The sequence below is a fragment of the Gobius niger genome (genome assembly GCF_951799975.1).
Source record: "Gobius niger genome assembly, chromosome: 11".
In the NCBI taxonomy this organism is placed as follows: Eukaryota; Metazoa; Chordata; class Actinopteri; order Gobiiformes; family Gobiidae; genus Gobius; species Gobius niger.
Window position 1 is genome coordinate 33,294,826 of NC_136862.1, and position 22,958 is coordinate 33,317,783.

At 42.9% G+C, this 22,958-nt stretch overlaps 1 protein-coding gene across 1 annotated transcript; it reads right to left on the reverse strand.

Moving 5' to 3' along the window:
- Positions 1 to 22,819, reverse strand: lcp2a (lymphocyte cytosolic protein 2a). Its single transcript, XM_079566407.1, has 22 exons — positions 22,643 to 22,819; positions 19,209 to 19,282; positions 16,057 to 16,119; positions 15,464 to 15,510; positions 14,579 to 14,638; positions 12,951 to 12,991; positions 12,623 to 12,666; positions 9,233 to 9,482; positions 6,189 to 6,262; positions 6,044 to 6,107; positions 2,997 to 3,077; positions 2,885 to 2,910; positions 2,774 to 2,793; positions 2,464 to 2,574; positions 2,364 to 2,382; positions 2,260 to 2,281; positions 2,105 to 2,180; positions 1,788 to 1,831; positions 1,642 to 1,706; positions 1,427 to 1,501; positions 428 to 577; positions 1 to 157 (listed from the first exon to the last, which is right to left on the reverse strand). The coding sequence occupies exons 2-22, from the start codon at positions 19,272 to 19,274 to the stop codon at positions 17 to 19; spliced, it is 1,539 nt and encodes a 512-aa protein (XP_079422533.1). The 5' UTR covers positions 19,275 to 19,282; positions 22,643 to 22,819; the 3' UTR covers positions 1 to 16.
- Positions 22,820 to 22,958: the final 139 nt, after the last annotated feature.

Here is a 22,958-nt window from a genome sequence, read left to right on the forward strand (position 1 = left end):
CCTGGCTTGGTTTGGGTCAGACCCGGTCCAGGTAGGGTCCGGCCGGGTTGGACAGCAGGCACTGGTTCTGTCGGTCCGAGCTGCGGTTCTTGGCGTCGATGAGGAGCAGAGGAGACTGTGAGAAGTGCTCCATGATCCCACGCACCGACGGGAACGACTGCAACCACAAAACGGGGTCAGTCTCTCCACAGGGAACTAAACCTACTGCTCAAAAAGGGATCGCAGGTTATTTAGAGAATAGAAAGAAATATGTGTTGATAAACAATACAGAATCAAACCTTAGTGATATCAACTGGGGGGTACCTCAAGGCTCGATACTTGGGCCAATATTATTTATACTGTGCATGAGTGATTTTGGTAATGGGAGTAATAAATGAAGATCTCAAAAAAGTGCATGAATGAAAGAATGAATAGTCTTGTTTCAGACCTCCTGCACTTTGAGTCCGGTCCCGAGCAGGTACTTGTGCTCCTGGATCTGGATCTGGATGTTGTAGACCTTGTGTTGGAACAGGACCATCAGAGTGTAGGGCTGGACTGACGACTGTTTAGTGCTGTCCCGGACCAGGTACGACCCGTCCTGGAACCAGCACAGAGGAGCTCACTCACACTTTTATTATGTACTCTTTAAAGGCGAGACATTGCAGGCAAAACTCAATTTTTTCAGTTTTCAAGTTTTGGGCCAAATTGGTCTCTGAACATACAAGCTTTCACCTGGAAACAGAAAATATGCCTAATCTTCACAACAACATGTTTAAATATTGCGCTGATTCAATGTTCCCCCATAGACTTATATGGGAGAATGCAATTTCAAGGGCCTTTTTCTCAAAACACATTTTTCTGTCATTGTGGCGACGCTATGTCCACGTCAGTCGGACCTAAAGACTTCACATTTTCCAGCCTTGGACTGAACAATATTTGGAAGATTTTTTCAGAGGGATTTTTTATTATCTACTCCCTAAGCCCCATTTATTGAGTTTTGAATGTCAAAAAATAAGGCGAAAATTACATTTTTACAAATTTTTCCACTAAAAAAACAGCTTATTTTAAAACTAAACAAAATTTCCTAAATCCCATCTGAAAAAGTCTTGGCAACTCATTCATCAATAAAAAGAAGCCATAAATTTGAATGTAGCTCTGTCCATTATTCACATTTCGTCGCCAAAAAGATGGGAAATTTGGGGCATTTTTAGGCATAAAACACCTTGTTCTATATGAAAAGATAAAATGACAGAAAACTTGCAACGTATTTTTTTCTCACATTTATGCCAGTGATCGACAGCAACAGTTTCAAATTGATATCTGTAAATATACATTTTTTCCCCTATTCACCTGCAGCGTCTCGCCTTAAAGCATCTGAGAGGAGCCTGAAATATGAGCCGCTGAACTGACACTCATTTTACACCCAGGTGTTTGTGAGGGTCCGTACCTTCCCCAGTCGTCGCAGCGTGGCCTCAGCCTCATTTCTGGTCACTTTACCCACGTACCACAGCGGGTCCAAGTCCTGACAGAGAAAGGGATAGATCAGGGTTAGATCAAGGCTAAACCAAGGCTAAACCAGGGCTAAATCAGGGCGAAACTAAAATCTAACCCAGGACCTTAGCTTGAACTCTTCATAAACACCTATAGCGGTGTGAGACTGACCTGGGTAGAGCTGAATGCCTGAGGAGGGGGTCTGAACGAGGGTCTCTCTGGAGCTGGGGGTCCTCCTGAACATTTAGACAAAGACATGAGCAGAACTGACTAAATAAATCTCTGATAAATGAGTAAAAGTGAAGAGTTTTTCTGACCAGAGAAGAGTTTGTGCGGCGCTGACGGGACTCCGGGAGGAAGACTGAAAGAGACACAATGGGACATTTATTCACCCCATTAAAGCCCAATTTGATTCTGTCGCCCTCTGGTGGCTAGAATAGTGTAGAGCACTTACTCTGGACTACAAATTCAATAGAAAAAACAGATAATAATTTGAAAGTTGCAGAAAAATAAGGGAAACTCTATAGGAATGTTTTGAGGAACAGATTTTTTATGAATAGAGCCAGGTTTATGCGTTGACCTTTCAGGCTAAATCAAAAAGGTGATTTTGTTTTTATGTACATCTCCGCTGTACCTGTCTGCTTGTCGGACCGGAGGGAGTCCAGGCCGGACGCTTTGATTGTGAAGGGGGAAAGTGTTTCGCTTCGGATCTGCACAAAATATATCCCAAAATGATAAGAAAACAATGACAATGTTTATTTACGGTGAACAATTAACAAACTGGATCACCTTCGTCTGGGACCGGCTGCGGCTGTGGAACAGAGCCGAAGGATTTGAGTTTAACTTTTGCGGCAAAAACAAAATGCTATAATGTTATGTTATAGGAAAGTTACCTCTCGTCGACTTTCAAACCTGAAAATCAATCAAACAAAACAAAGTTAGGATTAAACCAGGACTAAACCAGGACTAAACTAAAGCCGGTCTGGGCAGTACCTGTGTGGGGGGGGTCTGCTGGCTCCAGAGTTGCTCCTGCTCACAGTGGCTGGTGTCGGGGGCAGCAGGGCAGGTTTGGCCCTGGTCTCTGGAGGGTCCTGCTGCGGCCGACTGAGAACCACAGAGCACACTTTAGACCAGCGCAGACTCCCTCTGGTTTACGTGTTTGACACAAGGCCAAGGTTTATTTATATGTCACATTTTAAAAACTGAGCACTGCCCCAAAGTGCTTTCCATATTCAGGACAAAAATACAAACAAACAAAAACATGTACAAGTTCAAGCACTGCAAGAATGTAAAAAAACTGTACCTCCAGGACTGAGGCAGCGGCTGGAAACACAAAGGTTGACAACATTAGAGTCAGAGGGTGAGGGTTAGACCAGGCCCGTGTTCCAGTCCGATATGTGCTCTGTGTCCTTACCTTTCCCACTGTGTTCCTCTGAGGTCCTGCAAAAAGAACAACATCAAAACCAGCGCAGAAGAAGACCTCCAGTGTCAGAGGGTTTCATGATAACAACCAAACCTCTGCTCACCTCGGACTGGAGACCGGCTCGGCCCGGCATCTCGTCCAGGTTTGCTCGCTCGACAAACCTGTGGTGGCATCTGAGGAGGGACTGCAACCAGAGACGTGGTTTAGACCTGGTTTAGACCTGGTTTAGACCTGGTTCAGTCCTGGTTCAGTCCTGGTTTAGACCTGGTTTAGACCTGGTTTAGACCTGGTTTAGACCTGGTTCAGTCCTGGTTCAGTCCTGGTTTAGACCTGGTTTAGACCTGGTTTAGACCTGGTTTAGACCTGGTTTAGTGCTGGTTCAGTCCTGGTTTAGACCTGGTTTAGTCCTGGTTCAGTCCTGGTTTAGACCTGGTTTAGTCCTGGTTTAGTGCTGGTTCAGTCCTGGTTTAGACCTGGTTTAGTCCTGGTTTAGACCTGGTTTAGACCTGGTTTAGACCTGGTTTAGTGCTGGTTCAGTCCTGGTTTAGACCTGGTTTAGTCCTGGTTTAGACCTGGTTTAGACCTGGTTTAGACCTGGTTTAGTGCTGGTTCAGTCCTGGTTTAGACCTGGTTTAGTCCTGGTTCAGTCCTGGTTTAGACCTGGTTTAGTCCTGGTTTAGACCTGGTTTAGTCCTGGTTTAGTCCTGGTTCAGTCCTGGTTTAGTCCTGGTTTAGTCCTGGTTTAGTCCTGGTTCAGTCCTGGTTTAGTCCTGGTTTAGTCCTGGTTTAGTCCTGGTTTAGTCCTGGTTTAGTCCTGGTTTAGTCCTGGTTTAGACCTGGTTTAGTCCTGGTTTAGTCCTGGTTTAGACCTGGTTTAGACCTGGTTTAGTGCTGGTTCAGTCCTGGTTCAGTCCTGGTTTAGACCTGGTTTAGACCTGGTTTAGACCTGGTTTAGTGCTGGTTCAGTCCTGGTTTAGACCTGGTTTAGTCCTGGTTCAGTCCTGGTTTAGACCTGGTTTAGTCCTGGTTCAGTCCTGGTTTAGACCTGGTTTAGTCCTGGTTTAGTCCTGGTTCAGTCCTGGTTTAGTCCTGGTTTAGTCCTGGTTTAGTCCTGGTTCAGTCCTGGTTTAGTCCTGGTTTAGTCCTGGTTTAGTCCTGGTTTAGTCCTGGTTTAGTCCTGGTTTAGTCCTGGTTTAGACCTGGTTTAGTCCTGGTTTAGTCCTGGTTCAGTCCTGGTTCAGTCCTGGTTCAGTCCTGGTTCAGTCCTAGTTTAGTCCTGGTTTAGTCCTGGTTTAGTCCTGGTTTAGTCCTGGTTCAGTCCTGGTTCAGTCCTGGTTCAGCCCTGGTGGAGTCCCGGTTCAGACCCAGTTTGGTCCTGGTTCAGTCCTGGTTTAGTCCTGGTTCAGTCCTGGTTCAGTCCTGGTTCAGTCCTAGTTTAGTCCTGGTTTAGTCCTGGTTCAGTCCTGGTTTAGTCCTGGTTTAGTCCCGGTTCAGTCCTGGTTTAGTCCTGGTTCAGTCCTGGTTTAGTCCTGGTTTAGTCCCGGTTCAGTCCTGGTTTAGTCCTGGTTCAGTCCTGGTTTAGTCCCGGTTCAGTCCTGGTTCAGTCTTGGTTTAGTCTTGGTTCAGTCCTGGTTCAGTCCTGGTTCAGTCCTAGTTTAGTCCTGGTTTAGTCCTGGTTTAGTCCTGGTTTAGTCCTGGTTCAGTCCTGGTTCAGTCCTGGTTCAGCCCTGGTGGAGTCCCGGTTCAGTCCTGGTTCAGTCCTGGTTCAGTCCTGGTTTAGTCCTGGTTTAGTCCCGGTTCAGTCCTGGTTCAGTCCTGGTTCAGTCCTGGTTCAGTCCTGGTTCAGTCCTAGTTTAGTCCTGGTTTAGTCCTGGTTCAGTCCTGGTTTAGTCCTGGTTTAGTCCCGGTTCAGTCCCGGTTCAGTCCTGGTTCAGTCCTAGTTTAGTCCTGGTTTAGTCCTGGTTCAGTCCTGGTTTAGTCCTGGTTTAGTCCCGGTTCAGTCCTGGTTTAGTCCTGGTTCAGTCCTGGTTTAGTCCTGGTTTAGTCCCGGTTCAGTCCCGGTTTAGTCCTGGTTCAGTCCTGGTTTAGTCCCGGTTCAGTCCTGGTTCAGTCTTGGTTTAGTCTTGGTTCAGTCCTGGTTCAGTCCTGGTTCAGTCCTAGTTTAGTCCTGGTTTAGTCCTGGTTTAGTCCTGGTTTAGTCCTGGTTCAGTCCTGGTTCAGCCCTGGTGGAGTCCCGGTTCAGACCCAGTTTGGTCCTGGTTCAGTCCTGGTTTAGTCCTGGTTCAGTCCTGGTTCAGTCCTAGTTTAGTCCTGGTTTAGTCCTGGTTCAGTCCTGGTTTAGTCCTGGTTTAGTCCCGGTTCAGTCCTGGTTTAGTCCTGGTTTAGTCCTGGTTCAGTCCTGGTTTAGTCCTGGTTTAGTCCCGGTTCAGTCCTGGTTTAGTCCTGGTTCAGTCCTGGTTTAGTCCCGGTTCAGTCCTGGTTCAGTCTTGGTTTAGTCTTGGTTCAGTCCTGGTTCAGTCCTGGTTCAGTCCTGGCTTAATCCTGGTTCAGTCCTGGTTCAGTCCTAGTATAGCCCTGGTGGAGTCCCGGTTCAGTCCCAGTTTGGTCCTGGTTTAGTCCTGGTTTAGTCCTGGTTTAGTCCTGGTTTAGTCCTGGTTTAGTCCTGGTTTAGTCCTGGTTCAGTCCTGGTTCAGTCCTGGTTCAGTCCTGGTTCAGTCCTGGTTCAGTCCTGGCTTAATCCTGGTTTAGTCCTGGCTTAATCCTGGTTCAGTCCTGGTTCAGTCCTAGTATAGCCCTGGTGGAGTCCCGGTTCAGTCCCAGTTTGGTCCTGGTTTAGTCCTGGTTTAGTCCTGGTTTAGTCCTGGTTTAGTCCTGGTTTAGTGCTGGTTCAGTCCTGGTTTAGTCCTGGTTCAGTCCTGGTTCAGTCCTAGTTTAGTCCTGGTTTAGTCCCGGTTCAGTCCTGGTTCAGTCCTGGCTTAATCCTGGTTTAGACCCAGTTTAGCCCTGGTCCAGTCCCGGTTCAGTCCTGGTTCAGTCCTGGTTCAGTCCTGGTTCAGTCCTGGTTCAGTCCTGGTTCAGTCCTGGTTCAGTCCTAGTATAGCCCTGGTGGAGTCCCGGTTCAGTCCCAGTTTGGTCCTGGTTCAGACTCACATTTGGCCGTGGGCTTGGGGCCGCTGGGGGGATGGGGGGAGGCGTCTCGTCTGGACTCTGTCGGCTGCAAACACAGTTCACATCACCAGGGACCAAAGGGACCAAAGGGATAAACTACAGGAGCGTGGAAGGGCATCTGACTGACCGTTCTGTTGGGGCCGGACACTGGGGGGCGGGGACACACAACAGGGGGCGGGCCTCGGGAGCTCCCGTGGCTGTCTGCGGGTCAGAGGAAGAGCACAGTCAAAGGGCGGGTCATGATTATTGTGATTTTACAAATATCACGATTATGGACAGTCAGAATGTCCAGTCCCTCACAGCCCTGTGCAGTCTGAACGTTCACTAAACAAACATTTCTACTTTTATTGAAGGGTCATTTTAATAGAAAACCATTGAACTTTCAGCCTGTGTTACTTTTTAATATGGAAGAGTTTTGTGTGTTAATTGAAATGTATGCTTTGCATTATTTGAACAGTGAAATAACATGTTTCGCTCGCTGTATTGAAAGTGGCGCATCTAGCGATGCCATGTGGGAATGCAGCCATTCCGGTCTGGAAACAATTTGAAATCAGAGTGAAATTCTCTGAGACAAAGTCACACAGAACATCCTGGACCTCGAGGACTGAGCAGTCGATCCACAGTCCAGCCAAACTCTGGTGCATCAGCAAACCGTGCAAGGAACCAATCAAAACTCTTAGATTTGACTGGTCGACTCCTGTTTTCTCATCTGTAAGTCCCGCCCACAAAAGACACAAACCAATAGGAAACACCCTGTGTCTCAGCTCTCAGTCATCCAGGATCGATTATTCAGGTCTTTGTCCAGGATGTTCTGTGTGAATTTTTTCATTGTGATTTTCACTCTGAATTTACGGCCTTGAATTTTTTTTATTACAAATTTTACACTAAATTTATTGAATTGGATGTGTTGAAAAATAATACAGTGAATATTTATTTATTTGGTCAGGACAGTGCATGTTTATGAACATACATGAGAGATTGTAGCCTTAGGCTTATATCCATCCATTGTCCCACACTCCTAGACACACTCTCATTAATCCTGGTCTATTGCACATGTTTTTAGTGATTTTAAAAGGGTATTTTGTTTTTGAATTTAAAACACATTGCACAAATGTGTAGTGAAACTTCTGTGACGGGAATTAACGGACTAAAAAACAATCTAACATGTTATTTCAATTTTAAAAGCTTCAAAGCATAACATTCAAAAGACATTTAAAATGCACATTCTAATAACACAGAAAACCTTCCGTAATATTATCTTCAGGCTTTTACCCTTATGTAGACAAGAACTATTATAAAGATTTTAAGCAATAACATATTATTATTATCCATATGTAAAGGAAGGAAACTGGTGAGACATTCTATAAGCTCTTCCTCTGATCTGTGTCTCAGGACAAACAAACAAACAAACAAACAAACAAACAAACAAACAAACAAACAAACAAACAAACAAACAAACAAACAAACAAACAAACAAACAAACAAACAAACAAACCGTTCAGCTGATTTCCAGGCACTCGCACATTTCAATATTTGTTTATTTACTGCAACATCACAAACACAGCAGCACATGGTTCTTTTGGGACTCTTCCTTTGGCAGCAAAATGGATCCGATTTGGGACCGTGGAGCTCATGTAAAAAGCAGGTACAGAGAGAACCAGATGTTTAGATAAACTTTATAAAAAGACATTTTTTCTCACTGTCTGTTATGAAACCAGAAATGCCTATTACTAGTTTTATTTAGGGCAATTAGAATTTTAAAAATAATTTCTGTTTGCTAAATGCCAGAAGAATGAGAGATAGAATTTTGTACACAGTTTTATATTACGTTTTACATACATTTAAACTGTATAACTTGGGTCAAATGTTTTGGATTTCCTTCCACAAGCTTCTCACTTTAGTTGGAGGAGTTTTGGGTCATTTATCCAAACAGAACTGGTGTAACTGAGACACATCTGTGGGTCACCTTGCTGGCCTAACCCTTTTCAGCTCTGCCCAAACATTTCAGCTGGATTGAGATCAGGACTGTGATGACCACTTCAAAACATTGACTTTGTTTGTTTGCTGCTTTATTTGTCATCATACATGAACTGTACAATGAAATTTGTCCTCTGCATTTGACCCATCCCTCGACGCCACTGGACGACCCATAGGGAGCAGTGGGCAGCATCAGTGCTGCGCCCGGGGACCCATCTCCAGATGTGGAGCCAGGCTGGTGGCCAGAAACACCTGGCTGGAGGATTCTCTGATCGTAAAAAATGTTTTGTGGTAGGGGAAGCCGGAGGAACGCAGAAGGCCCTGGTGGGAATCGAACCCGGGACCTTCTAGCTGTGCAGCATGAGCGCTAACTGCTGCACTACCGTGTCCCTTGACTTTGTTTTCCTTAAGCCACTTTGTGACCAGTTTGTCAGTTTGCTTTGGGTCATTGTCCATTTGTCCATTTGGACGCATCTGTGCCCAAGCTTTAACTTCCTGCTGATGTCTGAGATGTTGCTCCAATATTTCCACACAGAGTTCTTTCTTCATGATGTCATCTATTTTGTGAAGTGCACCAGTCCGTCCCGCTGCAAAACAACCCCACAGCATGATGCTGCCCCCCTTTATTTCAGAGTCAGGATGGTGTTCTCAGGCTTTTTCCTCCAAATGTGACGAAGGTCATTATGGCCATTATTTCCTCAGTCAGACCACAGAATATGTCTCCAAAAAAGTAAAGTCTTTTTCCTTTTTTATTTGCAAACTCCAAACTGATGTTTCTTTTGGAGTCAGAGCTTCTTCCTGCAGAGTTCCCTCTCAGCCCATGTCGGTTCAGGACTTGTTTCACTCTGGATAATGACAAACTCTTTCCAGGTTCAGCATCTTCACCAGGTCTTTTGCTTTTGTTCTTGGGTTGATCTTCACATTTCAGACACAGCACGTTCATCTCTGGGACACAGAACCCGCCTTCTTTCTGATCTGTGTGATGACTGGACGTTTCCATCATTGTTTTAACCAATGAACCTGGACCTTCAAGTGTCTTGAAATTTCACCAAAGGATGAACCAGACTTGAGCTTCCAAGATCATGACATCGTCCCTGGGCTTTATCAGATTGTTTTTAAAGATATAGTAATCTTAGTGCAACGACAATTATAAAGTGTATGTAAACATGTGGCTGCATCTGTATGTCCCCTCACCGATGTAGTCGCCTTCTCCCAGGGCCACAAGGGGCAGTTTGTGGCTGAAGTCCTCCTGGGGCTCGGAGGGCGGGGGCTCGTAGTCCGACTCCAGTTCCTCCTGCTGCGCCAGGTCCTGGTCTGGGACCCGCTCCATCGGGTGTGGGGCGGGTCCCTGGTCGTCGTCTGGGTCTTCATAGTTGTCGCTCTCTTCGCCCTCGCTGCCCGGCTCCTCGTAATCATCGAAATCCTCCTGGTCAAAATCGTCATCCTGAAACGAGGAAATCCAGACTTTAACCAGGACTGAACCAGGCTTTAACCAGGACTGAACCAGGCTTTAACCAGGACTGAACCAGGCTTTAACCAGGACTGAACCAGGCTTTAACCAGGACTGAACCAGGCTTCATCCAGTACTGAACCAGGCTTTAACCAGGACTGAACCAGGCTTTAACCAGGACTGAACCAGGCTTTATCCAGTACTGAACCAGGCTTTATCCAGTACTGAACCAGGCTTTAACCAGGCCTTAACCAGGACTGAACTTGTGCTCGGGGTGTGACAGTGTCTCAGCTTATCACTGGTGAATGTTTCTAAGGAGGCTTTGGTCTGGGCGATAGTTGACGACAAGCTCAGGTTTCGCCTTCTGAAATTTCAACATTTCTTTGTTGAAAGAAATGTTGAAATATTTCTTTCAACATTTTTCTACTAAAAAACTGCAGGATCTGTTGAAACGACCAGGTTGTCTTTTTTAATCATGACTTCAGCTTTTAAAGCTTGATTAAAGATTATTCTACTTACTTTACTTCATAAATTACAAACTAAATGCGTATTTGGGCAGTGGCTTGTCATCCGGGGGCGATGGAGGCCCCCCCACATAAGAACCACTGTTCTAAAGCCTCGAGTCTAAATTGAGGTGAAGGGTAGATGAGAATTCCATGATAAACTATAGATTTTATGTCTTAGTGTTTGACTAATATCTCTGGTATTAACGGGGCAATGCAAATGAAACAAAAACAGTCACAATGTCCAGTGTCTTCTCTGTCAGCGTGGATAAAGTAAAGTAAAAAGTGCAGAAGTTCTGATCATACGTATGTGCCATAGTATATATGTATATACATATATATATATATATATGTTTATACATATATATATATATATATATATATATATGTATATACATACATATATATGTATATACATATATATATACATACCATTATATATATATATATATATATATATATATATATATATAATGGTATGTATATATATATATATATATATATATATATACATACATATATATATATATGTATATACATACATATATATGTATATACATATATATATACATACCATTATATATATATATATATATATATATATATATATATATATATATATATATATATACAGTGCCTCTCGAAAGTATTCATACACCTTGAACTTTTGCACATTTTGTCATGTTTACAACTCTAAACATAAAGATTTTATTTTGATTTTTTTGCTGAACGTTCACACACAAGTAACAGACAACTGTGAAGTGAAAGCAAAATGATACATGATTCTGTTATTTTTCAAAAAATAGAAAGGTGAAAAGTGGGGCGTGCATAAGTATTCATACAGCATTTTCTGAGTGCATTAAATTGCCTTTATAACATTCCTAATGACTCCAGAATGTTCACACCTTGGCCTAACCATTAAATAGAGGCCACCTGTGTGTAATCTACTCTCAGCATAATTACAGCTGTTCTGTGAGGCCCTCAGAGCTGTGGTTGGAGTGTTTTGGTCACTAAACAACATCATGAAGGTCAAGGAGCACCAGAGAGGTCAGGGATGAAGCTGTGGAGAAGTTTAAAGCAGCATTAAGTTATACAAAGATTTCCCAAGATTGAAACATCTCCCAGAGCAACTGTTCAATCCATCATTCAGAAATGGAAAGAGTAAAGCACCACTGCAGACTTACCAAGACACGGTCGTCCATCTATAATATTAGATCAAACAAGGAGAGCACTGGTCAGAAATGCAACCAAGTGCCCCAAGATAACTCTGGAGGAGCTGTGAAGTCCTGCCGCTGAGCTGGGGGAATCTGTACATGAGACAACTATAAGTCGTATCTACACAAATCTGGCCTTCATGGACGAGTGGAAGAAGAAAGCCATTATTGAAAGGAGGCCTTAAGAAATCCCGTTTGAAGTTTGTAGAAGTCATATGGAGGACACAGCTCCATGTGGAAGAAGGAGCTTTGGTCAGATGAGAGAAAAATGTAACTTTTTGGCCCAAATGCAAAACGTTATGTATGGAGCAAACCTGACACTGCTCATCGTCCTGAATGCACCATCCCCAATGTCAAATATACGGGGGGGAGCATCATGCTGTGGGGCTGCTTTTCCTCAGCGGGGACTGGGGAGACTGTAAGAATAGTTGTGAAGATGGATGGAGCCAAATACAGGGACATTTTGGAGGAAAACCTGCTGGAGTCACAAGAGAACTGAGGTTGGGACGGAAATTCACCTTCAGCAGGACAATGACCCGAAGCACAAAGCTAAATCTACAATGGAATGGTTCAATAAAAACATATTAATGTGTTAGAATGGCCCAGTCAAAGTCCTGACCCAAATCCTATTGAAAATCCGGGGAATAATGTGAAAACTGCTGTTCACAAACGCTCTCCTTCTTATTTGACAGAGCTTGGGTTGTTTTGTAAAGAGGAATGGGCTAAAATGTCACTCTCTACATGTGCAAATCTTGTAGAGTCAAACCCAAAAGAGTTGCTGCTGTTATTGCAGCAAAAGGGGGTCCCACAAGGTATGAATACTTATGCACGCCCCACTTTTCACTTTTCTATTTTTTGTAAAATAACAGAATCATGTATCATTTTGCTTTCACTTCACAGTTGTCTGTTACTTGTGTGTGAACGTTCAGTAAAAAAAATCGAAATAATATCTTTATGTTTATGGTTGTAAACGTGACAAAATGTGCAAAAGTTCAAGGTGTATGAATACTTTCGAGAGGCACTGTATAATGGTGAGGTTATCCGTGTCGTGAGCCATGTGTCGTGTATTGTATCAAACTGTGATGTAGAGGTTCCCACGCGAAGCTCTTTAATAAAACTCTAGATCGGACGTGACACTCGTCGCAGCAAACATGGCGGCCATCTTATGACTGACCAACGAGGCTAACCCCATTGCAGAATCATTGTTTGTGATTGGTTTATTCATTCTAAGTCTCGCATCTCTGTCAGGATCAGGGGCCGTATTCCTAAAGAATCCTCTCAGAGAGCTCCAAGCACAAGCTAAACCTTCCTCGTAAGGAGTCTTAGCTTAGGAGTGATTCCAGAACATTCTCAGAGAAGTCTGAGCAAGGAAAGGACAAAAACTCCTTGGTAGATTAAGGACTAAAGTAATACTCACAAACTCGTCTTCTCCCCAGCCGCCTTGATTAGTCGCCGTTTCCACTGAGGAGAAATGATAAAAAAGAGTGAGATTATGCACTTCCATTTCGAGTCATATATGACAGTGAGACATGAGTCAGTCCCAGTGCTGTGTGAAGGAGCTGCTGTTGGCTTAAACATCTGTGCACATTTTATTTATAACAGTATTATTCCTTAAAAGCAAATCAGTCATAAATTGCAACAATTTCAGCCAAAACTGGAGCTGAAAGAGTTTTTCATTTTTGTATTTGACCAATTTGTGCAGCTTTAAGCCTAAACATGGAGCTATAACGGAGTGATGGCGTTACCTGGTTGTTGATGATGTTGCTGCTGTTTGGACTGTCCAAAACTGAAACAAACATTGAGCTTTATGTCAGTCCTGCTGGTCAAACTGTTCTGGTATATGCAGTGGCTCACATCACAATCACAGACAGTTCATCAAACAGTGGAACGAGGGGAAATGATGTTCTCCAACAAACGTCACACAGGAAACTTTTGAGGAATAGAAATATAGAAATAGTCATTTCAGCCGAAACTGCAGCAGAATGTGTTTTAGAACTTTAGAAGTTTCAGAAGTTTAGATTTAATGCCAGTTTGACAGTTGATCATATTTCAGGCCTTTTGACAAAATTTATGTCATTTATTTTAGGACTTTTCTCTCCCTGCAGAAACCCTGTTTGATGGTCAACTCTGCAAACTCTGACTTCAGTCAAAGCCAACTGTCCGGCACTGTTAGTGGTTAGCACTCAACTTCACAGCAAGAAGGTCCCAGGTTCAATTCCCAACTAGACGGTAGAACTGGGCAATTTTTCCTCCGTAAAAAGTCTTACATTTTCTCGTAAAAAGCACGATTTACTATTCAATTCAATTCAATATATATGTTCAGTTTTAGTTAAAGTGCATCAACAAACCCAAAAACAGCAAAGGCAAAATCTGAAAAGTCCCTCTGCAGTTTGTAACAAAGAATATGAAACATCCAAATTATTAATACAAACCAATAAATATATCATTCACTTGGTGCCTCTGAGAACGAGGTGAATTTAGGTGAAATTTAGATCGGGGCAGTGCATGTTAATGAACATATGGGCCTCTACTCATCACTCACTCTTTCTGGCATATTGTACATGTTTTTAGTGGTAGGGGAACCGGAGCACCCAAACTCCACACAGAAACGCCCCGTCCAGATGGGAATCCAACCCGGGACTTACGCATCAATTTGACCCAGTTTTTGTTTTGTTTAGAATTTGTGATGTTTATTCACCTTATTCACCAAGTCGGTGCAAATGAACATTGGACATTTTACACAAATCAATCGACTAAACATCAGATTTGAGCGGAGAATATTTTCCCTTGTTCTCCATTTAAATAAACGGGCTTCGTGCTCTAATGGAAGTGCCGAGACAAGGCAAACAGAAACAAAAGTGGGCGGGGCGCAATAAGGCGATTAGTTTCACTTCCTTGTTGGACACTGACAGGAAGTGACATACGTAGAGGTAAACATTTTGAAACTGTCGTCGTGCCAACCATGTTATGTAGCTTCTCTAAAATCGCTGCTTCACTGAAATAAAACTATGATTATTGCTTACAGATGTTATCCGTCTAACTCAGGCATAACTACAAAAGGATTCAAATGTTTCAAGTTGATATTAGTGCATATTTGACCTTGGTTAGGCTTTGCACCTTTATTTTCCATCCTGGTGCCTCTAGGACGCTCCAGAAGCAATCGTTTTTAGGTTCTGGTAGGTTTTCTGGATGGAATGTATATGTAACCATGAAGATGGTTCAAGCAGCAGAACCTACCAGAAGTCCTACAAACAATATGTAGCGTTCACGTGACATCACAACATTCTAAAGAACCTATAGTTTAAAATTGTACATGTTTTTAGTGGTAGTTACCCGACCACCAGCGCATCCACAGCCTGCTGACACGACTCACCTGAAGAAACTGCGCTTTCCGCTCTGCTTCCGGATGTCAGCACTCAGCTTGGAGATCATTCTGGAACCAAACACAAACCAGGACTGAGCCAGGACTGAATCAGGGCTTAACCAGGACTGAATCAGGACTGAACCAGGACTGAATCAGGACTGAAACAGGACTGAATCAGGGCTGAATCAGGGCTGAATCAGGGCTGAATCAGGACTGAATCAGGGCTGAATCAGGGCTGAATCAGGGCTGAATCAGGGCTGAATCAGGACTGAACCAGGACTGAACCAGGACTGAATCAGGGCTGAACCAGGACTGAATCAGGACTGAATCAGGGCTGAACCAGGACTGAACCAGGACTGAACCAGGACTGAATCAGGACTGAATCAGGGCTGAACCAGGACTGAATCAGGACTGAATCAGGGCTGAATCAGGGCTGAACCAGGACTGAATCAGGACTGAATCAGGGCTGAACCAGAACTGAACCAGGACTGAATCAGGACTGAATCAGGACTGAACCAGGACTGAACCAGGACTGAACCAGGACTGAATCAGGACTGAACCAGGACTGAATCAGGACTGAACCAGGACTGAACCAGGACTGAATCAGGACTGAACAAGGACTGAACCAGGACTGAACCAGGACTGAATCAGGACTGCAACAGGACTGAATCAGGACTGAACCAGGACGGAAACAGGACTGAACCAGGACTGAACCAGGACTGAACCAGGACTGAATCAGGACTGAATCAGGACTGAACCAGGACTGAACCAGGACTGAACCAGGACTGAATCAGGACTGAATCAGGGCTGAACCAGGACTGAACCAGGACTGAACCAGGGCTGAATCAGGACTGAACCAGGACTGAACCAGGACTAAAGGAGAGTGGAACTTACGGACACGAAGTAGTGGGGAATTTTAGGAGGTCATTTTCACTCAAATTCTGAAAAAAAAAAAAAAAGATACGAAATTTTAAAAAATATGGTTGGTTGCATTTCTTCTTTCACTTTTTGCTTTTCCTAAACGTCATACCTGAGCACATTTCCCCAGTTAGACCGTACCCAATCTAAAAGCATCTTGGAGAAAGCGTCAAAATAGCATCAAAAACGAAATGTAAATGAGGATGAAAACGCATTAAAAAATGTCGACAAAAAAAAAAACTGACAAAAAAGTGACAATGTGACGAAAGCGAAAGGAAAAATCTTAGATCAGTTTTGCCAGTCTTAGCTTTCAAATGAGGAGTTACTCTGGCCTATAGGCTGTAAGCTCCAGTCAAGTAGCTTTTAGATTTGGGTAAAGCTGAACTGGAGAAAATGTAATTGGTAAAGGCAGGGGTTACGAGGTTAAGAAAAATGATTGAAAGTACTTACTGTCCTTACTCAAATATGTTAGTAAAAGGAAAGGAAGACAGACAGACAGACAGACAGACAGACAGACAGACAGACAGACAGACAGACAGATATATAGTATTATATAATATTTGTCTGACCATGAATCTGTCTCCGTTGATGCGGTGCTGGAGAACCACTCGGTCGCAGCCGTGAAGTCTGGACTGAAACACATCGCACAGGAAACAGACACGCTCACTTCCTGTCTGCATCAAGATGGCCGACTTCCTCCTGAACCGAATGTCCACACTATTCCCTACATAGCGCACTAGATCGGGGTCACAACACATTTTGTCGTGGCGTCCGAATGTTCAGGGAGAAAAAAGTAGTGTGCTTAAAATTTCCCACAATGCAATCTGAAAAGTAGTGAGCGGCGATGGTCACTTGAAGCATATGAATCATCGCCTTTAGTTCTGAGCCTGTTCCAAATGCACACATTTTGTTCAATAATGAAGTATGGCGAGGTATGTGTTGTCCGTTTCATGGTATTTATATCATTTTTGTGCTTTCTTTATCGTTAACATTATGCTTTGTGGCCATTGGATGTGACTGACAAAAAGCAGAAACCAGAATATGAGTTAGCACTTAGCCCATTTAGCCTTTGTATACGCTCATTTATATCTAAAATAAACTCACTAAAGATCTGCACATTTGTAACTAGGCTTGGACCTGAATGTGGTCGATGGTTGACAACAGCTGAAAACATCTGGATCATTCATAATTTGCAATGTTTGGTGGCTAATGCTATTAACGTTTATAGGAAAAATACATTGAGCAGGCTAATGCTAACAGCTGTAGGAAAAATACATTGAGCAGACTATTGCTAGCGGCTATAGGAAAAATACATTGAGCAGACTATTGCTAACGGCTATAGGAAAAATACACTGAGCAGACTACTGCTAACGGCTATAGGAAAAATACATTGAGCAGACTAATGCTAACGGGTATAGGAAAAATACATTGAGCAGGCTAATGCTAAGGGCTATAGGAAAATGCTAACGGGTATAGGAAAATTACATTGAGCAGACTAATGCTAACGGCTATAGGAAAAATACATTGAGCAGACTAATGCTAACGGCTATAGGAAAAATACATTGAGCAGGCTAAGGGCTATAGGAAAAATACATTGGGCAGGCTAATGCTAACGGCTATAGGAAAAATACATTGAGCAGACTACTGCTAACGGCTATAGGAAAAATACATTGAGCAGACTAATGCTAACGGGTATAGGAAAAATACATTGAGCAGGCTAATGCTAAGGGCTATAGGAAAATTACATTGAGCAGACTACTGCTAACGGGTATAGGAAAATTACATTGAGCAGACTAATGCTAACGGCTATAGGAAAATTACATTGAGCAGACTAATGCTAACGGCTATAGGAAAACTACATTGAGCAGACTAATGCTAACAGCGAAAGGAAAAATACATTGAGCAGACTAATGCTAACAGCTATAGTGGGGGTCAGCCCTATATGTTCCCCGGTACCTATGTTACCCGGTACCTATGTTCCCCCACTACTATTAATTAAGATTAGGCACCCGCCTCTAAGTGCCGATCCTTGACAAAAAGAGGCAAAAGTGTGGCGGGGTGGAATAAGATGAAGAGAAAAACACATTGAGCAGGCTAACTGTAATATTCTCGGCATTGAAGGATTCGCAGACGACAGGTGGAGGATACCTTTTGAATGAACATTAGGCAGTGCTCAGGCACATCATACATGCTACTGCTCTCACTATAGCCTCGTGAAACTGTGGCTTCTGACCTGTAATGCCCTCTACTGATCATTGGTGATATAACACTCCCATCTACTACACAAACAGACGCTGAAAAGTCTCCCGGAGTAGCCTACTTGCTAACTGTCCGCATACGTAATGATCAAATACAGGTTCTCCTTTTCCGGACGGGTCGCAGCGCATACTAAGGGGCGCGTGGCCTACTCAGAGGGGATCACACTTATTATTATATTATTATATTATATTATATTATTATATATATTGATCATAAGCAAATAAAGTCATGCCAAAATCAGGTCCATGTGGATGGCAAACTTCTATAGCAAACAGTAGAAGAGGAAAACAGCACTCATTAGCATCGCCTCGCCAACGTTAGCATAAGTAGCATGAAGCTAACATTAACTTCCTGGTTAGGATTGTCTGTTTATTTATGAGCTGTTGAACCACTTTGCTCCTCTCCATGTCTCTGTATCTTTATTTAGTAGAAAAATATGTTCATAATTGCATTGAAAAAGCTCAGTCTTTTCTCTTCTTTGTTTCCCCTCTGGCTGCTTCGAATGTGACCATATATGGGCCGCCCGTATCTACAGACCACAATGCATTGCGAGGAAGAGTCGGGAGAGAACAGGCAGCGACAGGTCTTTGAACTAAACACAACAGTGGAATCAGCTGCTTCCATTGCGTGAAGCCGTTAAAGGGAAAAGCCGCTAACGTTAGCTCTGACCTTTAACCTGAGGTGTCGAGAGCGCCTCCACCTCAGGCAAAAAGGAAATAATCCATGTGAAATAAAACTACTTATTACTACTGAAGTTCAGAGGACTTCTCGTCGAAAAAGTGCTCTTAATCTGTTGGCGATTCGGACACGCTGCTCGCTAGTTTCTCCACGCCGCAGGTCACATGGCTAATAGTGAGCTGCGTGTCTGAATCGCTAACAGACAGAGTGACGTTACTGTGCTCTATGATGTCGTCCAGCACTATGTAGTAAATGAGACAGGGGCGAGAGGGACATTCGGACACAGCCCAAGCCTAAAGCAGGACTAAACCAGGTCTAGGGCTGGGTACTGTTACATTCTTTTCCGATACCGATACCGGTACTTAACGATACTTGGTTTTCCACACCGATACCTAGCGATACTTTTACCGACACCAATACTAAAATATTTGTCGTTTAGAACCAGAAAACAGAATAATAATGTTTGGAGGATCGGCATTCCAATATCATAATATATCAATAAAGTGGAGGAATAAATGGGGGGAAATATTAGTAATACATTTTTTTTTTAATTAGAGAAACAAATTGGCAAAAAAAAAGGTGTAAAAAATAGGGAAATGGGGCAAACATTGGGCGAAAAATCCTTTATTTTAGCTGAAACTGTTCAAGGGGTAACAGAATCAAAACTTGGATCTAAAGATATTAAGATTGTTATTTTTTTTCCTGCTTTCGATATATTTTTTTTCAGATACCAGTAGTTCCTTTAACGGCATCCAGGCCTGACCAGGACTAAAGCAGGACTCACCTTTCTGAGGAAGTCGGCGAGTTTCTCCGGGGTCCAGCCGCTGACCTCTGACCTGGAGGGAATCATCTTCAAGCCTTGAAAACAAGGTCAAGACGGATCAGAGAAAACATTACCACCACCATCGCTGCTACTACAAATACAGTCTGCTCTGAGGGGTGTGCTGGTTCTCAGGTTCCCAACATGAGGTCTGGGGCCCCAAAGCTCGGGGGGGTTAACTGCACATTTCAGAAACTCAACAGTCTGTTATATTAGCTCCACAGTATCGGAACACATCTCGTCTAGCACCCTTTACACTGGGGGTCCTGCAGTACCCTCCAAAACATCAGACCAACAACTGCAGTACCCTCCAAAACATCAGACCAACAACTGCAGTACCCTCTAAAACATCAGACCAACAACTGCAGTACCCTCCAAAACATCAGACCAACAACTGCAGTACCCTCCAAAACATCAGACCAACAACTGCAGTACCCTCCAAAACATCAGACCAACAACTGCAGTACCCTCCAAAACATCAGACCAACAACTGCAGTACCAACCTTTACTATCACTTTAACAAGACCAGGCTTATTAATGTAGGTTTGGGCACTATGTGTTAGCTTCAGCTCAATAAAACAATACATCAAATTCTGTTATTGATTTTAATCAAATATTGTCAGGGAATAATCCCTCCTCCTCACTTTGGAAACCCCCCTCTGCAGGAAAAGATCCACATTCTGTTTGCCCAATAAGAAGACACGACAAGAAACCATCTGAAACCTTGCAAAAACTCCTAAAACACAAATAGAATACTTGATGTGTGGCCTCTCAAAAAAGCTCACGCTTTATCATCGTGAGCTTTTCATTGAGGTCAATATTACCCAGTCCTATTCGTGACCCCGAGACTACAGGCTCTAAATATGTTTGTGTTTCTTAATACCTCCAGGAGAGTCAGCGGCTCACCACTTCAGCTACTCGACCTTTTTACAACCAACACCTGATCAAGCACAAGCAGTCATTATCAATACACGCTCATGTGTAGTCTCCATCAGAAGCTGAAAAATGACCAAAATTCACAATTTTACATATAGAACTTCAATGCAACAAGAAGAAAAGGGAGTGAGACAAAAGAAAATGTAGCAAAGCTTTTAATGAAAACAACAAAGTGAAATAGTCTGTTTCTGCAGCTGATCAAAAGTTTAGGACCTTTAAAAGGACAGATCTGTGCAAAAATATGGGTTTTCTCTCTGTCATGACTTTGTCCTGAGGCAAAGGTTCTGAAGGCGTTTGGGTTGTTGCCTGAGCAGAACCTCTCACCATCGCTGCTGAGGCGGGACTCAGTAACTCAGGAGAATTTATGAAAAGATCCTGAGGGTTTGGAAACAAAAAGTCATTTAAAAAGAAATGTCCCCAGCTCTGAGCCAAATGAAGCCGTCACTGGATCCACAGATTTGAAAACAGACTATTTCAGTTTGTTGTTTTCAATAAAAGATTTACTCAAATAAATGTGTGTCTCACTCCCGTTTCTTCTTGTGAAGATCCAACCAGGAGAACATGTGAGTTTTAGTTATTTTTCAGCTGGTCTGAGACTTTTGATCAGGACTGTGTGCACGTGGCCTGAGCGATGGTCAGTTCATGTTTTAGAAATGATTAAACACAGGCACCTGCACTTTATAAATGCATAACGGTGTCCGGTTATTATAAAGTGTCGACACTTCGAGAACAGACGCCTCTAAAAATACATTGTGTTTCTCTTTTCAAGTGTTATCTTTAAAGCAGTCGACCTCAGGCCAAGACCCGGGTTTATGCAGCAGCAAATCTAACTTCATGCTTTTTTAACATCTGCGGACATGCCATCAAACCGAGCAATGAGGGAAACGTTTCAGAACAATTTCAGCCATAACTGCAGCTCAGTTTGTTTTAGAACATCACTCATTTTTATTTTTGACTAACTTATGTAGTAAAAATAGTGGATAAAAGAATAGATTTAATGCCAGAGCTTTGAAATGCCTTCAGTTTGGTCCAATTCGGAGGTTCAAACCTTTGTTCATATAGTTCTGGTTCAGTCCCAGGAGCTGCTTCAGTCTGAGGTCAGAGACACAGGATTACCAAACGAGTTAGAAAATGTCTTCAAAGAAAGACACTTCCTCAGTAATTCCCTGGTTAAAGTCACTTCATGAAAACTTTCCACAGCGCAGACGGGGAGTGGGATCAAACGAGCCGCTTTCCGCTTTACTGGTTATTGCACAGAAACAGAGTCATATAAAGACAAGATTTTCCTCTTTACACACATTATGGGATGTTTTTAATGTTGCAAATGCAAACGGTCTGAAAAAAGATGGTTTTAAAGACGTCAAAGTCTTTAATGTCACAAACACAGGGACAAAACTCTGCACATGTTTCATTTCTTATGATTTGCAAACATTTTGTCAGAGAAAAGAGAACTGGACAAAACGGGAAACTTTTTAGCAAAGCAAAATATATGGTGAGTTTGTTAGAAAACATCCAGCCTGAACTAGTGAGCAGGATCAAAGTAGAACACAAGGACGATCTCCCAAAAGTATTTATTACTGACACCAGACATGACAGTTTGTTAGACCATCATTTCAGTCTTTAGTAAAAAATACAATCAATTTATTGACATTTACGGCCTTGATTTGGGACAATTGATTTAATAACTTCTAATGCCCCACGGAATCTCATTTCATCTGCAGATTATAATGACATTATGACAAATTATTGAATGTAATATTTGATTCTAATTTGCTCGTCCCCCGACCCTCGGGGAGAATGACTCCATTTTCTCTTCTTTGAAAACACCAAGAGAGTTGTTTATCTAAGAACAAATCTGCATAAGTGTTCATCTGGTTTTACACCAAACAAAATGACCAGTATCAGAGGAAAAAAAGAACCGACATGTGTTTGTTTTTTGTATCAGGCCAAACATTTACTTTCATTCAAACTTTTTCATAATAAGTGGGTTATTTTACAGCTTTTACAGCATTTTTATTTTTGTTTGGCAAATTGAAATCATGTAAAGATCAAATCTTGAATCTCACATAAAAATACAAATGTTTTATTTTCAAAATATAATGGGTGGTTCAACTGGCTCCACTTACCACACTCTACCCTATTAGAAAGTCTGCTACTACTTACTGCTACTATTACTACTGCTACGGCAAGAAGTTTTTCTACTTCTACTTTCATGTCCATCAGTTTACATCAGTATGGAACACATTTAACCCATTTCTGAACCAACCAAACTAAACCAAACCAAACCAAACCAAACCAAACCAAACCGAGGCTGATCAGAACCTCACATGGGAAAAGACAAAGAGTCTTAAATCAGGTCCCCCCCGGGTCTAAACCAGGCCTCAATCCGGTCTAAAGCAGCCCCAGCTCCGGCCCAGAGCAGGTCTATCCCCCGTATAAGCTGAGCCAAACCCTGGACTCACCCTGGTCCGGTCTCGGCTGTGGACTCTCCTGTGAGCGCAGACAAAATGGCGAAGAGCAGCTTTGAGGAAGTGTTCTGCAGATGGAGAGACAGACCACAAACAGGAACTCTGCAGCAGCTCTGCAACGAGAGACTACTACTACTGCGACAAGTACTACCAAGTACTACTACTGCCACACCAGAGACACATCCACAGCCCACTGCTGCGGCTGCGTCCTTGAGCAAGACACTTGTACTCAACCCTCAGACCACAGAGACAGAGCAGAGGCTTTGGGGAAGTCGTGAATTCAGAGGATTTTGGCTTTTGAGAAATGATT